The sequence below is a fragment of the Nylanderia fulva genome, unplaced genomic scaffold (genome assembly GCF_048542155.1).
Source record: "Nylanderia fulva isolate GAGA-0341 unplaced genomic scaffold, ASM4854215v1 Scaffold36, whole genome shotgun sequence".
Classification (NCBI taxonomy): Eukaryota; Metazoa; Arthropoda; class Insecta; order Hymenoptera; family Formicidae; genus Nylanderia; species Nylanderia fulva.
In genome coordinates, this window is record NW_028190433.1 from 2,186,579 (window position 1) to 2,212,671 (window position 26,093).

The 26,093-nt window shown below is 34.3% G+C and overlaps 1 protein-coding gene across 1 annotated transcript in view; it reads left to right on the forward strand.

The window, feature by feature from the left end:
• The window catches only part of LOC114943308 (proprotein convertase subtilisin/kexin type 4-like), a 219,610-nt gene that overhangs the window by 183,206 nt on the left and 10,311 nt on the right, over positions 1 to 26,093 (forward strand). Inside the window, exons 5-12 of the mRNA XM_029318898.2 lie at positions 1,294 to 1,459; positions 2,112 to 2,284; positions 7,504 to 7,921; positions 8,185 to 8,302; positions 9,325 to 9,406; positions 9,991 to 10,201; positions 12,325 to 13,053; positions 17,608 to 17,895. Of these exons, the coding sequence (XP_029174731.2) occupies positions 1,294 to 1,459; positions 2,112 to 2,284; positions 7,504 to 7,921; positions 8,185 to 8,302; positions 9,325 to 9,406; positions 9,991 to 10,201; positions 12,325 to 13,053; positions 17,608 to 17,895 (2,185 nt within the window). The remainder of the gene's footprint in view (positions 1 to 1,293; positions 1,460 to 2,111; positions 2,285 to 7,503; positions 7,922 to 8,184; positions 8,303 to 9,324; positions 9,407 to 9,990; positions 10,202 to 12,324; positions 13,054 to 17,607; positions 17,896 to 26,093) is intronic.

The window sequence follows — 26,093 nt, forward strand, 5'->3', positions numbered from 1 at the left end:
AGTTAACAAGCACATTTTTTAGTATTAAAATATTTTGGTTGCATTTTTCAATTTAGCTGCTATTTCTAAAATTTTGCGAACTGAAAATAATTTTTGTTTATGTTCGAGTAAATTGCATTTTGTAATTTTTCACAGCTATAGTAATTTTATATAAAGTAGCTTTCTCTCCGATTAAATTTATGCGAATAAGCAAAAACGCAAGCGCTTAATATAACGGGATGTACGCCAGTCCAATGCATTTTACATTCGCCGAGGCAAGAGAAAAAATTAAAAAAAAAATTCCGACGAAATATACAGTAAAGTGCGGTAGATGAAGGTATCATGGATGCATTGCGAACGTTGGTTGTTGAATACAAATATTAGATGAGATATGCATGCATATAATGAGTAACTATTGATTCGCGGATGGTTACACCGAATGAGAGATATCTGCATACATGATAGAAAGTGAATCGCATTAATCAACCAGTAAACATATACACTGCGATGCTACACCTTAGTGCACTGCTCTGATTACGCGAGTTTATGTATATTCATTTGCATTTGTATTTCTTATTATGTAGATGTACGCGCAAATGTGTTCGTATTAAGAAAAAAATTTTTGAAAACATTTGCAATTAAATATAACTTAAATAATTTTGTTATACATATAAAAAGAATAAAAATTATACCTATTATTTTGTTTGCAAAATTTCGCTTTTCTAATTTTTATTATATTTTTCTTACTGTATACTTAATTTCTTTATAAAAAATTCTCACGAAGTGCTAGAACGATTTTAGAGAAATATACATGTTTTTGAAAAGTATTTGTCAAGACAAATTCAACGGTATATATCATAGCTCAATTGAAATCAAATATCAAAAATCAAGAGGCCAAATTTTTTAGTCAAATTTTGACGTTCAATTTTTGAATTTTTGGAAGCTGGATATCAATTGATTGGACAGAATTTACAAATAAAATTTTTTTTTTATTTAACGCATGCAAAAAAATATTGAGTTGGTAAAAACTTGACACCTCACTTTTTAACATTTGATTTCAATTGGAACAGCAATGGTATATACTGTTGAATTTATCTCGACGAGTATTTTTCAGAAATATACTTCAAAAATATAAACTGCATATCGCATGTGTATTTTTATTATTATTTATTCTCGTTCACAATTTTATTTCAAGCAAATCTAATCTATGCGCATCTTGATTTGTATAATGAAGCAGAAATGGAATAATGTGAGATTTATCATGAAATGCATAAATTTTAATTAACGCCGTTGCGCTGATGATTTCTGTTGCAGGATCCACAAGCGAGTTATGACGTCAACAGTCACGACGAGGACCCAATGCCAAGGTACGACATGGTAGATAGCAATCGACACGGCACCAGATGTGCCGGAGAGGTCGCAGCCACTGCCAACAATTCTCTTTGTGCCGTAGGTGTTGCTTTCGGAGCTGGCGTGGGTGGTGAGTATCCAAAAAAACATTATTTAATATTTATAATCACGTGTACTGGGAATTGAAAGGATTTTTTGTACAGTATGTCGAATTTTTTATATATTTTATAAAAATTTAATTAAATATAATTTTGAAATAAGATAACAGAATAAGATAGCAATAAATTTATAGAAGTACAGAGAAAGAGAAAGATAAGAAGAAAAAATAGTTCAATACTGAGTCGACAGAGAAATAATAGTTTTATTTTAACACAGCAATATTATTAAAATCTCAAATTCCTCTATTTAGCAACTAGCAATAGTAATAGCGAAGTTGATGTTGGAATTCGCGCTATTATTGCGAGCGACATGTGCCTGTAATATTCAAAATTGATATTGCGAGACGGCAGCATCATTTTCAAATTAGAATCGGGATTGGCAATAGTCTGTTACATATGTTACATTCACGGATCTAAATCAGTGCGCGATGCCCAATTTCGATCTTGTAAATTGGATCCTCCGTTCTACGTACCGCGGGAATTGTGCGAGTTAATTAACACAAACATGAAATACCTGCAACTTAATTATTTAACTCTTGATATGCATATGGAATTCTTAAAAATTAGCGTTGAAATTTTCATATAAATTGATCATATATATATATGATTTGTTTTTATGTACAGGTGTTCGAATGTTAGACGGCGATGTGACAGATGCCGTTGAAGCAAGATCCTTGAGTCTAAATCCCCAACACATCGATATTTATAGTGCGTCATGGGGACCGGATGACGACGGCAAAACTGTGGATGGTCCCGGTGAACTTGCCACTAGAGCTTTCATCGAGGGAATTACTAAAGTGAGTGTTTATCACTGAAAATTCTACTACTTCTATTTTTTTACATTTATTTTGCTACGTTTAAATTAATTGAGGATTTTTCTAAATTAATTTTTTTTAATACAACTATATAATATAAATAAAAATAACCAACGATACTTCTTGTAAGAAAAATAGTTTCATTCACGGAAAAATTACTCAAAATATGTTGACGTATCTCGCAAATTGTTTCAACATTATTTAAACACTATTTGACAAAAATCAAGAATACTTCTAATAATAATCTTAATTGCCATATCTTTTTCATTATTACGTTTTTTTACGACCTTAAAATATGTTGCATGCCTCTCTCTCTCTCTCTCTCTCTCTCTCTCTCTCTCTCGAAGCTTCAAACTTCGATGTAGTAGCGTAATCCACTTAGGACTGCAATTTTCTTCGCTATAATTTCCCGCGTTATGACAAGGTAAATGCAATTAGCCGCAAGGTATCCCTGTACGAAACGGAAGCTTCTAGGTTGCTTCAAGACGCTTCCTTGACTCTCAAACGTCAAACTGCAGGAAATTTTCAAGCTTGGTATTACAACGCTTATGTTCTTAATACGTTACATAGAGAAACATTGATTATGAAATTCAAGTCAAATACTCGAACTATCGTAAATTATCTTCTGTCGATTGAGATAAAGATATTTAATCGAAGATTTTTTATCGCAAATTTTAATTGAAGATTATTCGAAAATTCTCGGAAGATTAGTACATGTGCGAAAGTAACAAACGCCGATCGATGAACTATCTAATATGACGTTACAGTACTGAAATACCGAAGCGAGAAATTGTTCGCACGTAATTGGAGATCATTACGTTCCGATCTTCCATGATTTTTCTACGAACTGAAATTCCCCGAGAATTACTCTCATCGGTTGAAATCTTTGTTCCAGAGTAAAAAAAAAAGAAATTTAACGGCTCTCATGATTGGAGTTAACCAACTCCTGAGTTCAATTATCGTCCTTCTAATTTCTTATATCTCGCGCCAAAGGAATACGTTTAACTTGTTAATGGTTTCTCTTGTAGAATCAAACAAGCTGGAAAAGAAGTTGCTTTAAGTATCGCGAGCTTCGCTATTATTCCTTCAAAACTCATTCAGTGAGCGCGAATATTCGAGTTTTGCGTTTGTTACAAGATAATTATAAGCATTATCCATATAACTTTGTTATATTTCTTCGATATATAAATTTATATACATTTATATATTTTTTATATATTATATTACATATTTTTTATCTAATACATTTTCTCTTAAAGAAATATTTTATCGATAGAATTTTTTTAATAATTACTAAATAATTGACATTTTATAAATAATTGCACTATAAAATAATATTTATATTTTTTATCTATCTTTCGACTTAAAAATATAGCATATTTTTATAAAAGTAGGAATTCTCGTCCAATTCTCAATTTTAATATCGTTCGTCATAGCATCATAAAAGTGCAGAAAATATTATTGCATATAGACGAAAATATTTCATTGCTCCTCTCTCGTTTGTCACAAGAAGAAAAAAATTCATCCGTTCGTTATTAACGCGAATCATACGCTCGTGTCCGAATTGCAGAACAAAACGAAATTCGCACAAATGTATCACGCAAAAGCATTCTCCGAGATCTTTCAAATTTCATCTATGGCAACAATAGCCATATTGTCATCTCGATGTATGCATCTCGTGCAGAGATAGCGATTCTTCGATCGCGTTTTCGACACATCGCGATCCCAAAACGAAGATGAATTTTAGCATCAAGAGAGAGAGAGAGAGAGAGAGAGAGAGAGAGAGAGAGAGAGAGAGAGAGAGAGAGAGACTCTATTTCAAGTAACTATCATTAAAGTGCAGACATCTAGCATTAAAGACGAGCCATCAAGAACTGTTGAGAAACTTCGGTACTGAAAATCCTTGCTACTGAACTGTTTCTGGTATCCGCGTGAACTGTGTGACCCTGTGTCCTATTTTACGATAGCGTGATAATACTAAGGGTATTAATTAGCTTTTTTAAAATTAAAAGCTATTTTACATTTTGCGAAACTTATTATTAATATAATTTTGAATGGTAATTGATTTAAAATATCGTTGATTAACTTATTCACAAATCACATGAAGTCAGTGCTGACTCATTAGAGTTTTTGATAATTTACGTACGTACTTGTGCAATAAACGGAAAGATTAATATATAGAAAAGACATAAATAATATAATGTTACGTTAATAATGTTTTCCGCATCTGATTGATCGCATCTTAACACAAACGATTGACTTCTTCCGACGAAGGCGTCGACGGAACGATGACAAACGTAATTCAATTAGCAACGACGACGACGAAGAACTCATCCAGCTAGACCCGGTTTAATAGACTCGCTCTCGGCGAGAGAGGTCAGCCTTCAGAAAGTTTCTAATTGGGTGCTTTTAAGCGACTGGCCGACTCTCGAGCCGCGTTAGAACGTATTACCATTTTAAACTTAGCGACTGCCAGCGAACGTAGCCGTGAAATATATGCAAATGTCAATATGCTCGATGCAAAACTATAGTTGAAATATATGGCAACCGGCGAAACATATCGAGGAAATGGTCACACACAGGTGCTTTCGTCGGGACGCATGAAAGAGCGTAATAGTCTCCAAGGCGACGAATTGCTAATGCATAGATTTGCGTTTGCATAAAGCTGTAAAACAAATTACGAAAATTGTGACGGAAAAAGCAATACAGAAAAGATATATAAAAATACAAAGAAGAAATTATATTAAAAGATTATATAAAATTATATGAAAAGTTATATAAAATTACATTAATTAAAAATAATTTTAAAAAATGTATTTTAATCGATATAAAAGGAACTTAAGTAGAATTAAAATTTTAAAACGCATCGATTACAATTGTAGCTTTTCCTTATATTACAAGAACGTAAACGTTTCTGCATATTATAGGAATTATATTCAGCATACATTCATAAATAAGATCAACGATTAATAATGAAATGAGCAATGCTTCAGATATTTTCCCGGCAGCAATATTAAATAGCTGTCATTCCGTCAAGATTGCTTTCTTGGTCTCTTTTCAGATATTCCCGCAATAAGATATGATTGTCGATATCTGTATTCTCATTTGTATTATTTACGATTTTTATTATGCATGGATTAAACTTTTCGAAGTCAGAACCGAGATCAATACAAAAGATTGCCTTTGCACTGATCGCCTTGCTTCGATCTTTAAATATGCGTGTATGTTTTTCTTCACATCTTTTTATCCAAAAGTCTTAATTAATTAAATAATAATATTATATGCAATATAACTTATATTAATAAATGTATTATTGATTTATTAAATATTTTCTTAAACAGAATTTTGGTTTCTAAAGAGATCAAAATTAAAATTGTTAGCACAATTAAAGAACTTCACGAAAAGTACTAATATAGTTTTTTAAATATAAATTAAACTGCTTCTTTTACAATAAATATAAATATTTAATAAATACTTTATTCGCAACAATACTTCGTCTCTTTGTTTCAAAGTAGGTGATAAGTTTACATTATATCATTCAACGTGTTATATCATTCAAGCAACTAGAATGCAAATGGTACTGATTATGTCGAGCTACTACATTATCCCGGCAGCAGCTTGGTTTCGCGCACAGTTGCACAGGAGGTATCTAGCGACAATTCCCTTTGTAACTGTATTAGATTATATATTATCTTATGTTCGACACACGGATGAATACGTTCTCTCTGGGGCCTGTTAACAGATTCGATAACTTCACCCTTGGGCCAATGGAAGCGTAACTATAGGTTTCATGTGTTAACCGATAGAATTACTTGAACCATGTTATATAGTTTTCATCAAGCTAAATTAATTTATGAACATCTTGATTTTTTCTATCTTCTTCTTCGTTGTTTGTACAATAATTTTATTGTTAGATTTAATTGATTCTCAAATCAATTAAAATAATAACTTGTAATTTCTAAATAGACAAAGTTGAGCGATGTTTATTTATCGGTCTAATTTTTAAATTGTATTATTTTTTATATTATATAACTTTGTGTGTATGTATTATATAATTATTAAGCATTTGTAAATGAGATTTTTTGAGAAAAAAATATCTTTAAAAACATAAATTTATTGTAAAATATAAGACATAACGTAATTACACCTAATTAACAATGATTATACAAATGATATCTGAAATATTGATGTAGCCAAGTCTATACTTTATCACTTTACGTTTAAATAACTTTCTGATCAAAGGCTCAAGCACTATATTACTGAATTAGTTAACGTCAGGTCTCAAAGAGAGTTCAGAGTTCGTGGTCACGCCTACACGATACCTAAGCACACGGTGTCTGGTCTTATCACGAGATAGCCGGACCTCTCAATATTAGAGAGCACCTGCAATCTTAGAGTAAAACAGGCTAGTGTGCACAAATATGTACCAAAATATTTGTAAAGGAAAATTTGCAGTTTATAATAAAATCTACATACAAGGTGACGTTAATTAACTTTTTTTTAATTAAAAAATATTGGTTAAGAGAGTTCATCTATTATTTTTTATTAAAATGCCTTATATATATTATATAATTATTGTCTTTGTATCAGTGATTAATTTAATGGTTAATTTTTTTTTCAAAAAAATTGTTTTCAAAATTTTATGGTTTTTAATATTTTCATCTTAACGAAAATACAAATTCAATTTTCCTTTTAATTTTCGAAGAAGATAATACATACATGTAGTGCTAGAAAGTTTCGCGTCACAAACTCGAGGCAATTTTGTCCTGACCTTACGGAGACTATTAACTCTAAACATTCAATCTCACCGACTTCCTAATAACAGTTTCGTTCCGAATCATCCACTGTGTGTCTTCGGGCGCAGAGAAAGCGCCTTTAGCATGCAAAGTGTCTTAAACTTCTAAAGCGCCTTAAGCGCTCCCGAGCATCTTAAACCCAAGTACTAGTAAAAAAAAAAAAAAAATTCGACCACATCTAAAGTACTCAAAGTGGTAAACTCAGATTCATTTTAGCTCGTAGCATTAAATACGCCCGTTAAATCCCGCTGTTCGGCGGTCTGAAATTACTCAAGCGTTCTTTTTAAGATTTTTATAAGGATCTAAATATTAAAAAAAAAATCGAGCTGTTAAATCTGATATGCATGTACCTATAATGTATTTCGCCTGCTTCAAAAAGCCTGTAATCGAGCCTTGAATCTTCAGGGTCGCAACGGTAAGGGCTCAATCTTTGTCTGGGCGTCCGGAAACGGTGGTCGAGATTTCGACAATTGCAACTGTGACGGCTACACCAACAGCATTTGGACTCTGTCCATCAGCAGCGCGACCGAGAACGGCCTTGTGCCCTGGTACAGCGAGGCGTGCTCGTCCACTCTCGCTACCACTTACAGCTCGGGCGCTAACGGCGAGAAGCAGGTCGTCACTACGGATTTGCATCATCACTGTACAAGCAGCCACACGGGCACGTCCGCGTCGGCGCCTTTGGCCGCTGGTATTTGCGCCCTCGCCCTAGAGGCGAACAGAGCACTCACCTGGAGGGACATGCAGCACATCGTGGTCAGAACTGCCAAACCTGCGAACCTGCAGGCACCTGATTGGGTCGTGAACGGTGTCGGTAGAAACGGTGTGTATTTATTAATTTCTCGGAGATAAAAATTTTTCCTAAAAAATGTTCATGAAAAAAATGAAAAGAAATTGTCAAAATTATTGGTAAAATTACGTCGTAATATACATAAATTAAATCATCGTCTCAATTTTTTGAAGAAAGAAAATTCAGGAGGATGCAATTTTGATCTATCTATCATCAAGCTATTTAATAAACTGTGTGAAATTAATTGATATAAAAATTGTTTCACAATGTCGGGATCGCATTTTATGTTCTGACAGTGAGCCATAGCTTCGGTTACGGGTTGATGGACGCCACTGCCATGGTACGCTTAGCAAGAAGATGGAGAACCGTTCCGGAGCAACACAAATGTGAAGTATCGGCGCCACACACAGGCAGGTAAGTGCTCGTAAATTGCATTGTTAAATAAATGACAGCAATTTCAAAATCAGTGTGTCTTATTTCAAGTATCGATAAGTTAACACCAAAAAAATTGTATTTTTATTTTTAAACGGCGCCAAGAATTCCTCTTAATGTAAGCATTTTTTCTACTGAAAATAAGAATAATCATCTCAAATCAAGAATAATCATCTTAAATTAAGAAAATCCTCTTAACGCCATTTTTTGATGAATAGAAAAACGAATGATATGACAATTATGCGGAAAATCATCGATCTTAGGAAAAATATTAGAAACTGTGGAGAATCGAGATTCGACTGTATAGATCACTATTTGTCCTTAAAGGAGCAAACACGCTTCTCGTAGATTAGATTCGTTCGAGCATGTCGGCTACCGGGAAACGGGCTTTATCCGCTTGAAATTGCATGGGAACCACGTGTAATACGCCACTTACACTGTCGAGGGTTGTAATGAATGAGGACAGATAACATTTGCATTAAATGAGTACAATTTACATAATTTAGGACTTTGGAACTAAATTTTTCCTAATATATAATTAAGTATAAAAATCTCTGTACTTAATTCTATGTAAAATAATTTTATGTACAATAATTTTTAAATCAATTAATTACATAATCTAATATTCATTTCTCAAATAACGTTAAAATAAAAGCCGACTTTTGTTTAAAAATTTATTAATTATTTAATTGATGTAGAGGTACTTTTATTTCTATAAAATAACAGAAATGATATATAATTTTAACGTAAATTCAACTTTGATGTATTTTCACGAACAGAAATGATTTTCTTTCCATTTAATTTTAGCGTTACTAAAATAAATCCGCGTTACTGCTAAAAGCACATTCGAGAGGAGGTATGAGTAACATAATTGACCGAGTTCGAGCGATGATTTAAAATTGGCAATGCAGTAATTTTATAAAAATGTATCCACGTGAAAATGTACTTGCGAAGAATTTTGTGCACGAGCTTAACACTTGACCCGAATTTCGTCTACTTTCTAGGACAATACCGCCAAAGAGCCAATTGGTACTCGACTTACATGTCAAGGAGTGCAGCGGCGTTAATTTTCTCGAGCATGTTCAGGTAAGTCGAGCACGTCACTCATACTAGTGACATCACTAATTAGTGGGTTTCGTGTCGGCCATGAAGCACATGTTCGACCAATAATTTTGAGATAATGTTTTTCCAATTAACGCTGAATTGATAAAATTTTTATTCATCTTTCCATCAAATAAAAATTAGTTTATTTATTATCACTGATATATACTATTCTATACTGTCTACAGAAAATATAAACTGTAATATATCAAATAATTACTTCATTTCTAACTTATGATATATTAATGACTTATTTACCCAACGAAGCGTAATTATTGAACTGTGTTTAAATTGTATTAAAGAAATTAAATCAATTAAGAGTTAATTGCTGTTATAAAATTATTAATTATTAGGCGTAAAATTATCTCGTAAACACTACATTTTATTATTTGAACTAACTAGCAGAATTGTACAGAATATAATTATATTAATGAAATATCGTAATATCAATTTGAGAATTTATTGATTTTGGCTTATGTGTATCAAGATGTGCAAATTGCAAGTGCCAGTAATACTTACGAAGAATGTACAACATTTGCGATAACGAAGCAACAATATGCTTGTCGCAGGCGAAGGTATCGCTGATGGCAACGAGACGAGGGGATCTTCAGATACAGCTAACATCTCCTCAGGGTACGAAGAGCACTCTTCTCGCCAAGAGACCGCACGACATTTCGAAGGCCGGCTTCAGCCAATGGCGATTCATGTCAGTGCACACATGGGGAGAGAGACCGCACGGTACCTGGAAATTAGAAATTCACAATGAGGGTCGATATCTCGGTAAGTTAATCACATCATATTGATTCGAAATTATCTATCTGTCTTTAATTGATTTTCATTGCTGATAATTAAGATTAACTAATCTAACACATTTATTGTTTGAACTAATACTGCCTCTAAATCTGCATCGAAAAATTATTTATCTGATTGAATAATCTAATAAAAAAAACGAGTAAATAATTACAGTTATTTTTTAACATTAGATAAATTGTGGTCGTTACTGTCCAAGTCTTTACATCTCATCCACGATTTCTCTAATTTGTTTGAAAGTTTTGAAAATGTATTACTGTTAATTAATTAGGTTTATGCAATTGTCTGATACACGAAAATCATTTACGATATTCATCAAAATATCAGGTTATATTTCTTCTAGATATATAGAAAAATTACCTTTATTAAATAATTTTAATTAGTATTATTAGATGATAGAAAATAAGATTAAATTAATTAATATATTATTTCAATTTTTTATGGAGGTCCTACCTTAACAAAGATGAGCTTTGAAGTTTTAAAAATATTCACGAGCCGACAACATATTACTATTTTAATTTTTATAACATATTATTTTAAAATTTAATTTGCAAATTAACACTTTATTAATATTTTTTGACAGAAATCAGCTGATTAAAAAGCGTTTGTTTTATTACACAAAAAATTAAAATTCATTTAATTTAATTAGGAAGGAAACATATATCTGTGCTAGCAGATTTGACACTGTTGTAAGAATTAATTAACAAATAGTGCAAATGTTTAATGCAATCACTAAATAAATGCTGTAACTCAATAATCGGCTCGTGAATACTTTTAAAACTTCAAAACTTACTTCTGCTAAATTAGCACCACCGCCGTAAAAAAATCGAACTACGTTTAAAGACTTTAACTCTCTAATGTTCTTAATGATTCTCTTGCTATAAAGTAAATCTACTTTTAAAAATCTCTTTCAATCGTTATTTGAAATAGTCATCGTCAGATTTATATACGAAAAATATTATACGCTCCGAAGCATAATGTTAGATTAGAACGTCAAAGACAAGCATCTCGGAGATTACGCCGACATTAGACTCAGCATCCGGAGATGCCGTTCGCTGATCTAAATTTCAAATAGAATTCCACCTTGTTCGCTGTAACAATAGTTTCCAAGTGTCCAAGCAGTGCCGTCATAAGGTCACGGTTACTAAGTTCTCTGCCAGTTGCAGTCTCTGCCGGTCGAAAGTGCTGAACAAGAAATCAGCTGATATTGACATCTAGTAACTCTCACCTACATTCCAACGTATAAAGTGCGTGAAAGAAATCTATTTTTTTTTAAACGCTCGATCGAACGATAAGCGCTCGCAGTAGGGATAAATTCGCGTCACAAAGGATTAGTCCATTGATGCGCGTGATAATCCGGGCGGAATAGCTTCTACATACCTAGCATTGCATGCACATTCTGCAATGCGATGCCGAATCAGTCGGCGGGATCCACGGTATTCTCGTAGTCCGTGTCTAGGACGCCATGGGGAGGGCTCTTACGTAAGCTCTATGCGCGCGCGCGCGATTACCTAAGAAGGTGCATTATCCCCGAAGGTAGATAATTGCCGGTTTCGAGCACACACAACAGAGCCCTACTGCAAAAGCACTCCTGCTTTAACCCCTAAACAGCAGCGAGATGCTTTGCCGCAGCCGATCTCGAGTAAGGTACAAGCGTTAAAACCACTTCAAACTGCTTCCTCGTAAGGCTAATCAAGGCCGAGGGCTACATAAATTTCCTTACGCGCCCCTGAAGCTATACTATAAAGCATAGAACTATAAAGTACATCAATTATTGTGTAATATTGTGGATTGCGTTTCGGAAAGCTAGAGGATATTTCGCTCTAAAACCCCATTCCGCTGTTTATATTGTCGCAAGTATCCCATGGATGCGTTCCGCCATTGCCACCATTGTAAACGCAACGAGAATTAAGATCTCCACAGAATTCCCGCTGATATTCATTCTCATTAACTCTCTAAGACACCGAAGAATGGTTCACTTCGGCTTTTAATTATTTCTAATATCGCCAGTGATCATCGCATTACTATCTTTCCTTTAATCGTGACCGTCCGCTTTCTTTCCCGCTGCATTCTCGGACGCATTCCGGATTCAGGACGCGCTACTCTGCACGAATGGGCGCTGATCTTCTACGGCACTGCGACGCTGCCCGATCGGACGGAATACGCTCTTTACAATCCGGCAGGCATGAACATGCCCAGACGGCCGTTGGTGAAGCCGCGCGAGACCTTCTCGAAGAACCAGAACGCCTTGACGAAGGGCAAGCAGACGCAGCACAAGTCTGATAAATCCGGCAGTCTGAGTCCGCCTTACGTGGTGAACGCGCAGATTCAGTCTCAGAGGAAGGGCAAAGCTCGCGGCCAGCATAAGAATGGCAAGTCGGCCAATCGACCGAATCCCAAACCCACCGCGCCGACCTTGCGAGGCCTCACCGGGCTAAACAGAGGGCCTAATAACGTGGTCGGGGACATGCGCTTGATCACCTCGAGACCGCGTGGCAGAAGTACACCGAGTCCGATTACCAGCACGGTGACCCAAGCCATCGCGACGACGAAGACGCAGACCACGACGACGAACAGGCACAAGAGCGTCGATCTGGTGACCACCTCGCCTCTCGAAAGGGGACTGATCTTGTTGGAACCGCCGGCGAAAGCGGCCACGAACAAGGTCCCGGCGGTATTTCAGCAGTATCCTAAGATTCAGCAGCTGTATCCAGTTTATGGCGGAGCTCGCGGTATCTGTCAGCAACATGCTACCAGGGCTAAAGGACTCGATCTGCTGCAGGACGAGCAGTTCGATTCGAGGAATCTGCAGCTGGACAAGGGTACTTAGATACCTTCGAAGGAGAGTCGGCGAGACGCGACGGGTGTTTAACGATCGGAAGCCAGATTTACAATATATTCGTGTATAAAAGATATAGTTCATCGCTTCGATATAACGATTTTAATTAGAACTAATATTAATTTAAACTCAATATTTTAATAAAATTTAATTAGAGGCATTTTTTATATGGTATATGTAATTATTTTGCAGATTTTATATTAAAGGAATCTAAATTTTGAATTAAAAAATTAGATGTCAACGCTTACACAAAATTGAAATGTGATAATTTGCAGAATTGATGAAAGATTTTTTGCGGAAAAAAATATAACGTCGTGTACACAGATAATCGCAAACGCGCGCAGTGAGTAATGATGGCAATTTATATACGCTATTGTTACCCAAGGGCGATATTTTGTAGGACAACAAAGAGAATCGTTTCACAGCTTCCGATCGTTTCGCATTCGCTTCCACGTGTCCGCTTGCGCTACCATACGAAGTACGAAAAGTAGAGATGCAGTATCGTGCAAAAGCCGAAGATTAAACGGATCCGCTGGAATTTGGTTTTCGTATTCTGCCTTTTGTTCGTGTTCTGTTTCGCTGATTGCGACCCTCCCGTGTGATCACCGTTATTTTCGTTTGTTACACGAGCATATTACCTATAGTTATTAATATTGTCGCACTTTGGACAACCTTATTTCGCGTTATTCACGTTCATACTTACATTTTTTTATATCTTGAATACAGAATATTCCGCGTGGAGTGATGTCTCTGCATGTTTTATGACGTGTGACGAGAATTCTATTTGTTATGTAATTTGTTCCTCTCTACCTGAAAATAAGAATTTCTCGATGTATTTTGCAATATTCCATTTTATCTTTGATACTGTTTATGATACGCGTGGATGACTTTACGCGGAATATTTTGTGTATGCATTTTAATATTTTCCTGTAGCTTGTAGATATATAGATAAAATATCGTAAGTAAAATATTGTTGTTTAATTTCTGTTATGTATTAAATAATTTAAAATATTATTTATGCTTAATCTGTGTAAATTATTAAATAGTTTATTTAAGATTTGATCAGCAACCTTCGAGAAGATGTACTGCTTTGTGATTTTGAAAAGCACATTGCATTTGGACACATTTTATTTTCAATTATTATAAATGGAAGCGAATCTGTACATTATAAACCTTTGCATGATTTTGATATGTGCACGAATATAAAAAACATCTCAATATTTTTTCATTAAAAATTACCTCATTAACTACATACGTATTTTATATTATCGTATTAATATAATTCTATGTAGTCTATTATAAGAATTATTAATTATTTGATATATTTTTTTATTGTAAATTATTTATCATCAAATTGACATTAAATGTTTGGAGAGCCTCTTCTCTTGTGAGCAGAATATACGTAAAGAGAAATTTTGCATAGTTTTACTATTTTTTATGTTAAACTCCTGTTTCTTTTTCATGTTGTTTTTTCCTGCTATAATTGAAGTCCTTTACGAAAGCGATAGATCGATAATAGGAAAACTTATCGAGGCTGGTAACGCGCTATAGCCTTCAATCAAAACTTCCAGTGACTTGATTATCGATGAGTTTCGTATGCAGCTCTGAGCATATCCGTGTGCATCGACTATCTAATGAATTGTATGTATATATATACCGCTGCATATCTATTACCTTCGTGATCATTATTTTTCAGAAAATATTGTGTATTTCATACATGTATGTTTATTTTCAAATTATAAACAAAAAATTATCATATTTTTTTAAACACGCAACTTATAATTAATACTTTTTGTATTTAGTAGGCGCGTGTCATATGTCTAGTTTTTGTGTCATCAAAAAGTAAAATATTCAAAAGAAATTATACATATCGTACAACTGATATATATTTTTTATTAGATTAGCTTATAATTCACATGTTATGTTATTTCGAGAAATATTTATCAATGTAGATAATAGTAATAGTTTATTTGCAAATTATCTTTTTCGCAGAGCAATTTAGCGAAAATTGCTTACACAATGACGTTCGTCATTACGCATCGCGCTCGTTATCTCCTTTTGGAAATTCTCGAATTTTAGATTATCGTGTAACCGCAAATCGTTGAAAATTCAGTGCAATGCGACGAACGGTAGTGAAAACCGCTAATGCGCGCCGCGAAATGGAAAAGCCGACGCGATTGGACGAAGTCCATCATCATAGAGCTGCTCGAGCAGCTCTCTCGTTCATCATCGATGCTAAATAATTTCCGCCGTGATTGGAAACTTTTTTCGTTCGCTTAACCCGATGGAATGATTTCCATTCTTAAGACATTATTACGGAGGCTCGACCTTCTCTTCTATATACGCGTCTGTTAACGACCCTTCAAGCACAATGCTCCTACGTCCTATTGTCTTACGGGTAGCCGACTTTTGACATTTTCACCCTCCTTGCACCCTTTCTCCTCAGCTAGATTACTCAGCCGGCGAGTTATTTTTTTTCTCGATATTTCGCGTAAAACGACCGTCCAGTCTCCTTCCATCCAGTCGTCGCGACGTTTGACACTTTACAACCGTCTTGCGTCTCGTATAATAACTTTTAACGACAATTTTATTATAGACGATAGTTTACGTCCGACTGACGACAAAAAATAACACACACGAGAGTAGTCTCGTCACGAGGTAACGGAAAATTGAATTTGCTTATTCGCCGCTTTAATTTTTTCTCTCTCATACGCAACCGTCGCCAATTTCCACTTGTGAAATTCAATTTCTCTCATGAAGTGATTTTATTTGAAGCCATATGCGCGCTTTAATTTTTCCCCTCCAGCTGTTAGTAAGATGAATAAGATAATAATACCGTTCACAAAATTTAAGCTACTTCTTTGGATTTATATTTTATTTTTTAGTTTGTCGAATAAAATAATAAATAATAAAATATTTTGACGTATGTAAAAATATTGAATAAATTTTTAATTAATTTAAATTAATAACACATTTTTCATATCTAGAATAAAATACAAGATTCCTATTTTATAATAATAAATTCTTTGAATTGTTTTCGATTGATATGCAAATTGCCACGTATTACAAACGAATTAACTGAATAATTTTATATCAACCGTTAATGACTGCTCGACAAATGGAATATTCAGAATTAGCTTCCATTTAGTTCTGTCTTGTCCGTAATGCGCGGTGGAAACGTACAGGTGTATCTAACTCGACATAAAAACGATAATCATCCACGAGTTCTTACCGTCTTCTCGTTGCAAAGCTCTTTGCATTTTAATTTCGACGTATACATTTCTTTGAATAAATATGCACGGAGAGTCATCCCTGATTACTTGGTTATTTTTAACTCTTATTTAATCAAGAAACTCGCAACTCTTCTCTTTCTCTTTCTCTCTCTCTCTTTCTCTCTCTCTCTCTCTCTCTCTCTCTCTCTCTCTCTCTCTCTTTCTTTCATTCTCTCTCTGTCTTTGTTCCCGCGAGTGAACTTAAGACAAAGTTTTCCCCACGGCATCGTAACGCTTTATTAATTTCTTGACGGCGTCGCCGACGTCCTCGCCATCTCTTCCACTGCCTTGCTTGCATTTCGTCTATCTCATAAAACCTTTAATTTAACATGGCCCTTACTTGTGTGAAATCTTACGTTATATTTACAGACAAGGTCGTAAACTAGTTTCCGAGAAAAGCACATTATTTAATATATAAAGAGAGATCTGATGAAATGAAAATCATCCGCCGGATCGAATAATAATTACGTTCCGTGTGATGATTTAAGAATGAATGTTCCGTCAACTTATGTCCCTCAGTTGCTTGAAAAATCACACGTGTGATCTTTGTAATATTTTTTTTTATATCGCATGAAAATAATACGTTTAAATTCCATCCTTCAGAACCTCTCTTTCTCCATGGAAATGGCTGCGAGATTTAAATGCGTAAAGCTTGCATTTCCATTCTCTGGAACCGCAGTACGTATGATGTAAAATTCATTACGGTTGATTGCAATTGTGTCTGCATGTGTGTATTTAACGTAAAAATAACAGTAGGTAGTTATTATTTCATGATTGCTATACGATAAATATTATTCTCAGCCAAAGATAAAACTTTTAGTTCAGTATCTTCCAAGCTTGCACTTTTTTTCCATCTTATCGTCTCTCTGCTTACCGTCGATTTATCATTTGTACATATAATATGTATATATATATATATATATATATATATATCTAGATATATATATATATATCTTGCGTTTTTTGTTAAACACTATAATTGCTTGTAGAGTACTACGAACAAGACAATGTTTTATTATACAGAAAGAAGAATGTTAAAAATGCACAGAGATGAAGTAACAATTTCAAGACGTTATAAGATTCGCTTCAGTTTTCTTTTCCAGTAGATACACATATTATTTTTCCTTCTGTCTCTGATTTGAGCTGTGCGACTGAATCACGTTACGCGAAATATTCCTGCACAATCTCTCGAACGTAAAGTAGTACTCATTATTAACCGTTTTACCTTCAATCTCGCCAATGTAGCCGGCGGTGTGTTGTTTCAGACACACTGGAGGAGTGGAAGCTGGTGTTCTTCGGCACGGAAACGTCGGTGGAGATAGACGACGAGCTGGACAAGGACAAGCCGTTGCCGCCGGTGGTACACCAGGACGTGAGTCAGAGCAACGCGGCCTCGGACAACGTTCGGCACAACGCCGTGGATGCCGAGGGCGATCCGTGGACGGGCAGCCAGCAGGTGAACCGGGTCTCCCATCCGGAGGTGCAGAAGCCTACAACGGAAAACCAGACGAGTGGCTGCGCCGCCCTCGAGAGCGATGGCACCAGGTGCCTAGGTGGGTGCCTCATACTACTCCTTCTAGCCTACCTGACCGGCTTGCCCGACTGGCGGGAGCTGATCACCAGCTGGCCAGCCTCGTGGACCAACGACGCGGCGATAAATCGCTTGTCGAAAGCGCGCGAATGTTCATGATGATAACGGGCCAGGTTTGTGATGACTCGGTCGATTTCACCGGGAGACCCGCGAAAGCGGTTGTCAACGACGTGTGCCTGATGCGTCTTTGTGATCCTTATGTGAGACTTTAACTGTACTTGTGATACGTGTCGCGTGAAGGTGGAAGACAAGAGGAGGCGAACGGAAGAATTCTCGTCCTTCCTCTGCCGGTGCTATTATTTTGAGGAGGGATCCTGGGGGACTTTCTCGATATTGGACTGTCGTCCGTCCTCTGTCGTCCCGCGTAAAAGGATTGCATGGGTTAGATGACGGACGTGAAGCCGATGATCCCGTTGACACTTCATTGCAGCGTTCCTCTCGTCGACAACGTGATATTTCTTCGCTGACGCACGTCGCTAGGTTTGGCTTCCCGAATTCGTTTGTGTCATGCGAGGAAGTGTTTGGGTCTCTTGATATAGTTGACGCGATACATCCCGGACGCTTGCGCAGTGATAACACTTCATTCGAGAGGAGCGTCAATGTAGCGGCTTCGATTGATCGAAATTTGTCACGGGGAGGATAGGACTCTCAATAACCCTATGAAACAGGAAATGCGCGATTCTATTTCCAGGTACAATGGTAAACTCTCGATTTTCCGTCGAAGAAATTTGTTTCCGACGTGTGGAGTATTTTTTTATTTAGGCTCCATTAAAGGAATTTTATTTTTTTTCCTCATTGTGTACTTAAAAAGAAGAGTACGTAATATAACGTTGCGTCTTGGAAAAATTTCAACAGAAACCACGCATTGGACAAGAGAAATCTACGGTAAGTTGTATGCAAGGTAAAATTGTTGATATGAAATCTCGCGGGAAATTCAGCGTTACAAGTTTGCTCGCGATGGACGCAAGGTAATGTGACTTTTTTGCATGTTGTTCGACTTGTTAACGTCGTTTCTAACGCTATCTTTTGTGATGAAAGAACTTTCTGCTAAAGTAACTTGATATTTCTTTGATAAACGAAACAAGCAAGATAAAAATTGAATACAGCAGACTCTCCAAGAAGAATACGAAAAAATAAATAAATAATATTTTAAATGCATTGACATAACGCGAGAAAATCGAGAGTCCATCATTTTTTCAAATCTCTCTTCATACAGTCGCAGCAGTTGCCGCAACTCCACGAAAGTGCTTGTAAATATATGCAAAACGTATTTATTATACTTCGCGGAGTTACGTGCGATCTTCCAAAAAGTTTTGAGAGTAATGGCGCTTCCGTGGCATCCCTTTCCTCCATGTTGAACGGAGCAGAAATGGGTAAACGACTAAATGTTTTGACAAATACATTGCGAAACTACTTGAGTTTTACGCGATAATAATCTGACAATAGCCTCACATCTGATTCTATCAACCGTATTCGCGGTTCTATTCGACATGTTCAGAGAAATGGGATATTATCGTTTTTAATATTAAAGAGATGCACGATAAATGAGAACTGAGTTCTTTCCATTAACACTATTTCATCTAGTCTTATAATGCGCAGCTGTATCGATGAAGCTTTCCTAGAGAACGAGAATCAGGTTTTCTTAAATTTTTCAAATTCAAAAAATATCAAGGAAAAATTCTCGAGCGATTACAATATCTACATAATGCAATACGGTATATTTTATGCCCAATTCTGCTCGGCGTTTCGGTCAAAATCGACCACGTGGCAACGTTTCCGTTTCGCATATATGTGGCTCTCCGCATGAAACTTTTGTATGAGACAAAAATGTGACAGGGAATCATCGCTCAACTGCCATTAGCGAGACCGACCTCGCGTTCTGTCTCTCCTGGAAAAATCGCCTCGCGTAACTTATAGTACACCCGATATAGAGTTGCAATTCACTTCGGTCATATCATCGAGTTTGATCGACCAAGTGGCTCTAACGTGTTCCAGGGAGGCGGAGAGAGACACTTTTTCTCTCGCCTTCTTCCATTTCTCCTTTTCTTTATCTTTATCTTTCTCTCTCTTTCTCTCTTTTACACGTTCATATGCATGATAATACGCAATCTTCCTCCTTCTCTCTTTTCTTCTCGGTTCATTTTGATCTGTTTTTTCTTCATTTCCTCGTCTGTCAGTCTACGTCTCTTAACATCCTTAATATCTGACTATTAGCTTTCATTTGCGTTCTGTTCTGAACCTTCCTCTACGCTTCATAAGCACTCTACGTCCCTCTAAGGGAGTATTCGGTAAGCTATCAGCACTGCCGAAACTAGGAGCTACAGGGAGGTTCTCCAGCTGCCTACGTAAACAGTTGGGAACGGAGTACGTAAGGCCGGATGTGGATTTTGAGTACACGTTAAATTCCGAGCTTTATATAGATGCTCGTGTTTTTAGAAATTTTTACATTGAAGAATAATACGGGTCCTTCTTATTAACGAAATAATATTCATGCACACGGCAGACAGCATATGCAATTCGTTTTTCTTAATATAAAATATCATTCTTAATATAAAATATAAATTATGATAAAAATGTGCGAAATTTTACGTAAATATTCCGACAGTAAAACAAACGATGAAAAAAATAATTAATGAAATATTTTAATTTATTACACTTTCTCTCTCTCTTTCTCTCTTTTTCTCTGTTGAAACATGTGAAATTTTATATATATATATATATATATATATATATATATACATATATATAAATAAATATTATACTACATACGGAAAAAATACAAACTTTAAATGCTTCTTTTTTAGAAAAAGTTGTGTCGGCACGGTGTTGCTCATTTGTAATTCACATTCGGCCTCGGAGATTACAGTTATATCAAATTTTGCGACACAAAACTTGCTCAAAACGTTGTTACCTATAAATAATGAAAAACCGCGCATATATCGATCCCCAAACGTTTGTATAAGTAATTAATCGATACGCCCATAGTGCTTAGCTAAGACTCGACGGCGAGATAAGAATGTATCGCGACGTTAAACGACCTGATATTTTCTGAACACTTTTTAGATACCATCGTTTTGCTCAGAGGAACGCTGATAGACACCGGCACGGATACGTTCTATTTCAAGCTTAAAGCTGATTGTGCGCGCTTTTGTAGAAATTTCGATTGCGCGGAGATAAGCGAGGAAGCTCGATGAGAAAGCTGAAGCTTCGCGGCGAATTGACGGAGCGATTTTTCTTTATCGTGAGACGATCGTCAATGAGTTATCGAGTCGGAAAGAAGTTTTCGCCAGAATGCGAGAATACGCTGCTCCTGCGACGATACGTTTCTAGTATTTACGATTTATATCCTGGCGCAGAATCCAATCATGTTCCGTCGAAAGTTGCGGGCCACAAATCAGAAGTTAACTGCAAAATCTGCGCATGACAGGGAAATCGAATCACAATCAATACAAACTTGCTTCCACTTGGATATCAGACGACTATAATAAAAAAAACATAAACGCGATTGAAACACACATTGACTCTAATCGACGTAAAGTTTCCAGAGAAACATTGATCAATAAGATAGTTTAATATAGGTTCTCTTTTCTCTCTTACACTGTTATTACTTTATCGAGAAATTGCAGTAAAATGTACCAATTGGACTAAATTGTTCGATAAATTTTTCTATATTTTTTAAGTTCGTGTACGATCAATTTGACAAACATTTCGCAAAATATCATAGCTACATGACGATTCGATCGATATCGGTTCATACGAAACTTTCGTGGCGCATCGAAATTCTAAAAGCACTGAACAACCGTCCGAAAAAGGGAATATCGAATGGTTGCGAAATTAAATTGACGTTACAGTCGCAATACTAAATGTCTCTTTCGGAGTGGCGTTCTGCAAATGAAACGTTTGTGATTTTTCGAGATGCGCTGGTACTCTAATGGATGGCTTTCGAATGAAATCGCGAACAAAAAAAAAGAAAAAACTCTCGAATGTATTAATTCCAGGATCGGATAATATTATCTCGGTCGAGAGATGTAAAAGTCGGTCAAATGCTTTTGCATCGTGTACACTCAATTTGAAAATTAGTGTTCGTTACACAGATTTATTAGTATTTGTATACTAAATAGAAGGTAAAACAAAAATTTTATTAACTTTCGTTTTAGGCGACTAAGAGAATTAACAACATATATTTATTCTCTTCAACTTTCACCTGAATAAATCAAAAAACATTGTTTCAAGTTAAAAAAAAGGTATGCTATTTTTCTTTGTTTTATAATACTGTGTTTCAGAAATAATTATCGCGACTTTCCACGCTTTTTAATTTGCACATTTGATAATTAAAATTAATGCATTATTAAAATGTGTTTGGAAAATATGTATATATTATATTAAAGTACTCAGCTTATCTTTAAAACTCCAAATCTTTACGTTAACAATTTTTGATCGAATTTTATTATCTATTTTGGTAAGACGAAAACTAATCACTGCCAAAAGGAATGTTGCAATTTTAAAGCTACGGATGAGTAAGGAATATCGGATCGCTTCAACTTTCAGGTTACATTAGGATGGCAGCTAAATCCTTAGAAAGTGGAACGCACCAAGTGCGATCCTAGTGCAATATTTCTCAGTGGATGGAAATACATATATATAGAAAAGATATTTAATATTTTTCACAGTTCTCTTTTTCTGTCGATATTGAGAGAGAAAAAAATAGTTGCGACTATAGCCAGTTTAGTTTTTTTTATAGAGATTGTATAGTGTACATTTTTTATGCGGATGAATAAAATCCCTCTGCGAGAGCGATCGATATGAGCAAGAGAATCCAAATTTTATAGTGGGAGAACGGAAAATCGTGTTTACCGCCAATACGATTTTCAGGAGTCCCCTTTTATACTTTATGCGAGCTCTTTCGATTCTTTGCATGCCCGCGGGTACAGGAAAGATCCAAAATTTGCACAGAGAATCGGATATATACATATTTTATTCCTCGATGCCGCGCTCTTTCTATGGTATACTGTTTTATACTTCTTATTTGACATCTAAACTCTGTGATAGTACTTCAAAGTATGAAAGATTTATTATGTTTAAATGAGATAAAATTTATATGACTATTTTTACTTTGTAAGTGAACTTTCTGTAATTAAAATGCAATTTTTATATTTTATTATTTTAATTTTATCAAATTGATATAAATTGATGGTTTTTTTTTGCCAAAAAATATTGTTTCGTGCTATTTTTTTAAGCGGTCGATGTTGTGAAAAAAGTTTTACCAACTAGATTTCCAGCATTCGTGAAAGTTCTCTTTAATCAAAGATTCGTTTCTCGCAAAGATGGAGGAAAAACGTCGTATCGCGAGAAACATCGAGAAAGTATTTCTCTCAAGTCGTTTGAAGCGGCGGAAGGTGGATGAAAACTCAAAGGCGAGTTGATTTGCAGACAAAGATTTCTTAAATTTTTTCTCTGATAAAAAGAACGGGTCGGTCAGCATTTTTTACAAAGTGTGTCCTGTTCGTGAGAAAATAATTTTAATGACCGTACAAATAAAATGTGCAAGAAATATCTACATGGTAATCTATATTTTTATATTTTATTTATATCTATTTATTTTATCTATATCTATTTCTTTTATTTCTTTTATCTATATTTTATGGTCGTGAACTGACTGCGAAATATAGTTTGACAAATTTATAACATTAGCTGACTTTATGGAATAATCTTCATAATTTATTAGAATTTAATTTTCGCGGCTTTGAACGATAAATAAGAATCCGTCAAATTTTAATTTTTTCATTAAGTTTTAAATTGATTTTTTACATGAAATACTCAGTTAAATTTTTAATTATTAAAATTTAATTACAACACATACAAACATATATATGTAAATTCAAGACACAATTAAATTTGAATTGAATATCAGATAAAAATGTTTAATTTTCAAAGTAAGGGGAATTAGAATTTCTATCATTTATTTTAAGATAAATAAATTTATCTTTTTTACAGATCTTAATATTTTGAGTTCTATTCGTTTATATTTTTGATATCAGAGAAGATCTATAAGCAAATAAATTTCTCGATTGAGGCCAACAGAGGATTTTCGTATTTTAAATCGCATGTATATGTACGTGAGATTGTGATTCGATTTCCAAATAATCGGTAAGTCAATGCACATCACCCTATATGTTCATTCATACGTTCTGCTATTTTTTCTTTATACTATTTTTGTTCTTATTTTTAATTTCGTGAGTAACATTGTTAAAAATGTGAATCAATTATGATATATAATAAACACGCACTCTTTTCCCTTCTCTCCTTTTTTTTTCTCTTCACCTCTTTATTAATTTTTTACGTATTATTATGCATTATCTTTCTTTAATTACTTGCGTTATTTTTAATTTTCTTGATGTCTCTGTGGGTTTTAGTTCAAAAATGGTTCCTCCATAATCATAAGAATCAATTCTTAATTCTTTTATTAGCCACGATCGTTTAGTATATTGTATATTTTTAGAGAATATATAAACATTCAGTTTAAATATAAACAGACATTGAATATGCTATCGAAATTTGATAACTATCGATAACATGTTTATATGTTTTGTTCATATCGATGATATATGTATAGCAGCTATATTAGTTTGTTACACGTTGTGATTCTATTATTACATTTCATATCATTATAACCGGATGGTGCATATTTGTTGCTGATACCGTAATTATTATCATTCTTGAATAAAATATCAAATTGTTCACGCACATATCATTTCAATCTAATCGCAATGGGTGCTGTTCTGTAAAATTAGTGTACGCTTTTATTTCTCATAATTATCATATTTTGATATTTAATTTACGAAATGTTATATACAGGATGGTCTATGAGAAAATTAGTTTTTATTTTTGGATAAAGTAACACACAATTTTTTGCACAACAATTAAAAAATTATTAAGCATTGATTTACATATATAAGTAAATAAATTATATTTTTAAAACATTTAAAAACACAAAATGATGTAACAATATGTATATATAATTCTGCACCAGAGAGAAAAGATAATAAAATAGTTTTCACAATATATAAAGTATATAAAATTAATTATTTTAATATATATAGAATTATATAATTATTTTAATTTAAAATCTGAACACAATTTTTCATGGACCAACCCGTAGTTCTAATAAATAATCGAAAATAAATGAAAAAGAGTTGATAAAAGGAATGTTATTATCATTGAGGTATCTCAAATTCAATAATCTTTTTCATTAGTGAATTTAAGGTGCAAAAAATAAAATTAGTAAATATATTTATAGGTATCGTGACTTATAAATGTACTTAGATGGATAATCTGTTTTAATATGCAAGAAAAAATAAGTGATAATTTTTTTAGCCGGTAATTAGTCAAGGAAATTTGAGGTATTTTAAGTTGATTTTATCAAAGAGCAGAGCACCTAGGCTTTTTTCAAGTAGTGGTAGTATAATTAATGCGGCGCAAGATTCGCATATAGCATTCATCGATATCTAAAAGTTAGTAAAAAAATTTCAGTAATCTTCAGTTAAATTGTACTTATGCATTCTGATAGATTAAATGAAATTTTCGCGAATATCTATAATTAAAAGCGAATATGCTTCGATATATTGTAGATGCATTTTTCACGCTATATATATATATATATATATATATGCATCTAATTATCTGCCATTTGGTACTTAAAATGAGTTACATCGTTCGCATAATTTGCATAATTCATCCAGATTAATTATTAATCATTAATTCTTAACTCGCGACATTTTTCATCGTCGCTTTCTTGCCTTTCTCATATAAAAAATATGAGAATGTTCACAATACTATCAATCGAGAAACGATAGCTGTAAAAATAAAATTTTAACAGAAATAGACATGAAAAAAAAAAATATGATAAATGTGCATAAATTAAAAAATGAAGGTATACAAATTTGCGAATATAAAAAATTATCTAACAAAGAAACCAGTCATGAAAACCAGTGAAAAATCAGTCGTATGTTTTAAAATTTATCAATTTTCTTTAGCTCCAGTTTTACTGCGTATTTAACGCTAAATGTGAATTTTATTTTATGTTAAGATTAGAAAAAATGCGATCTACGTTTTATAAAAATAATACTTTGCTAACTCTATTATACTTATTAATTAAAATTA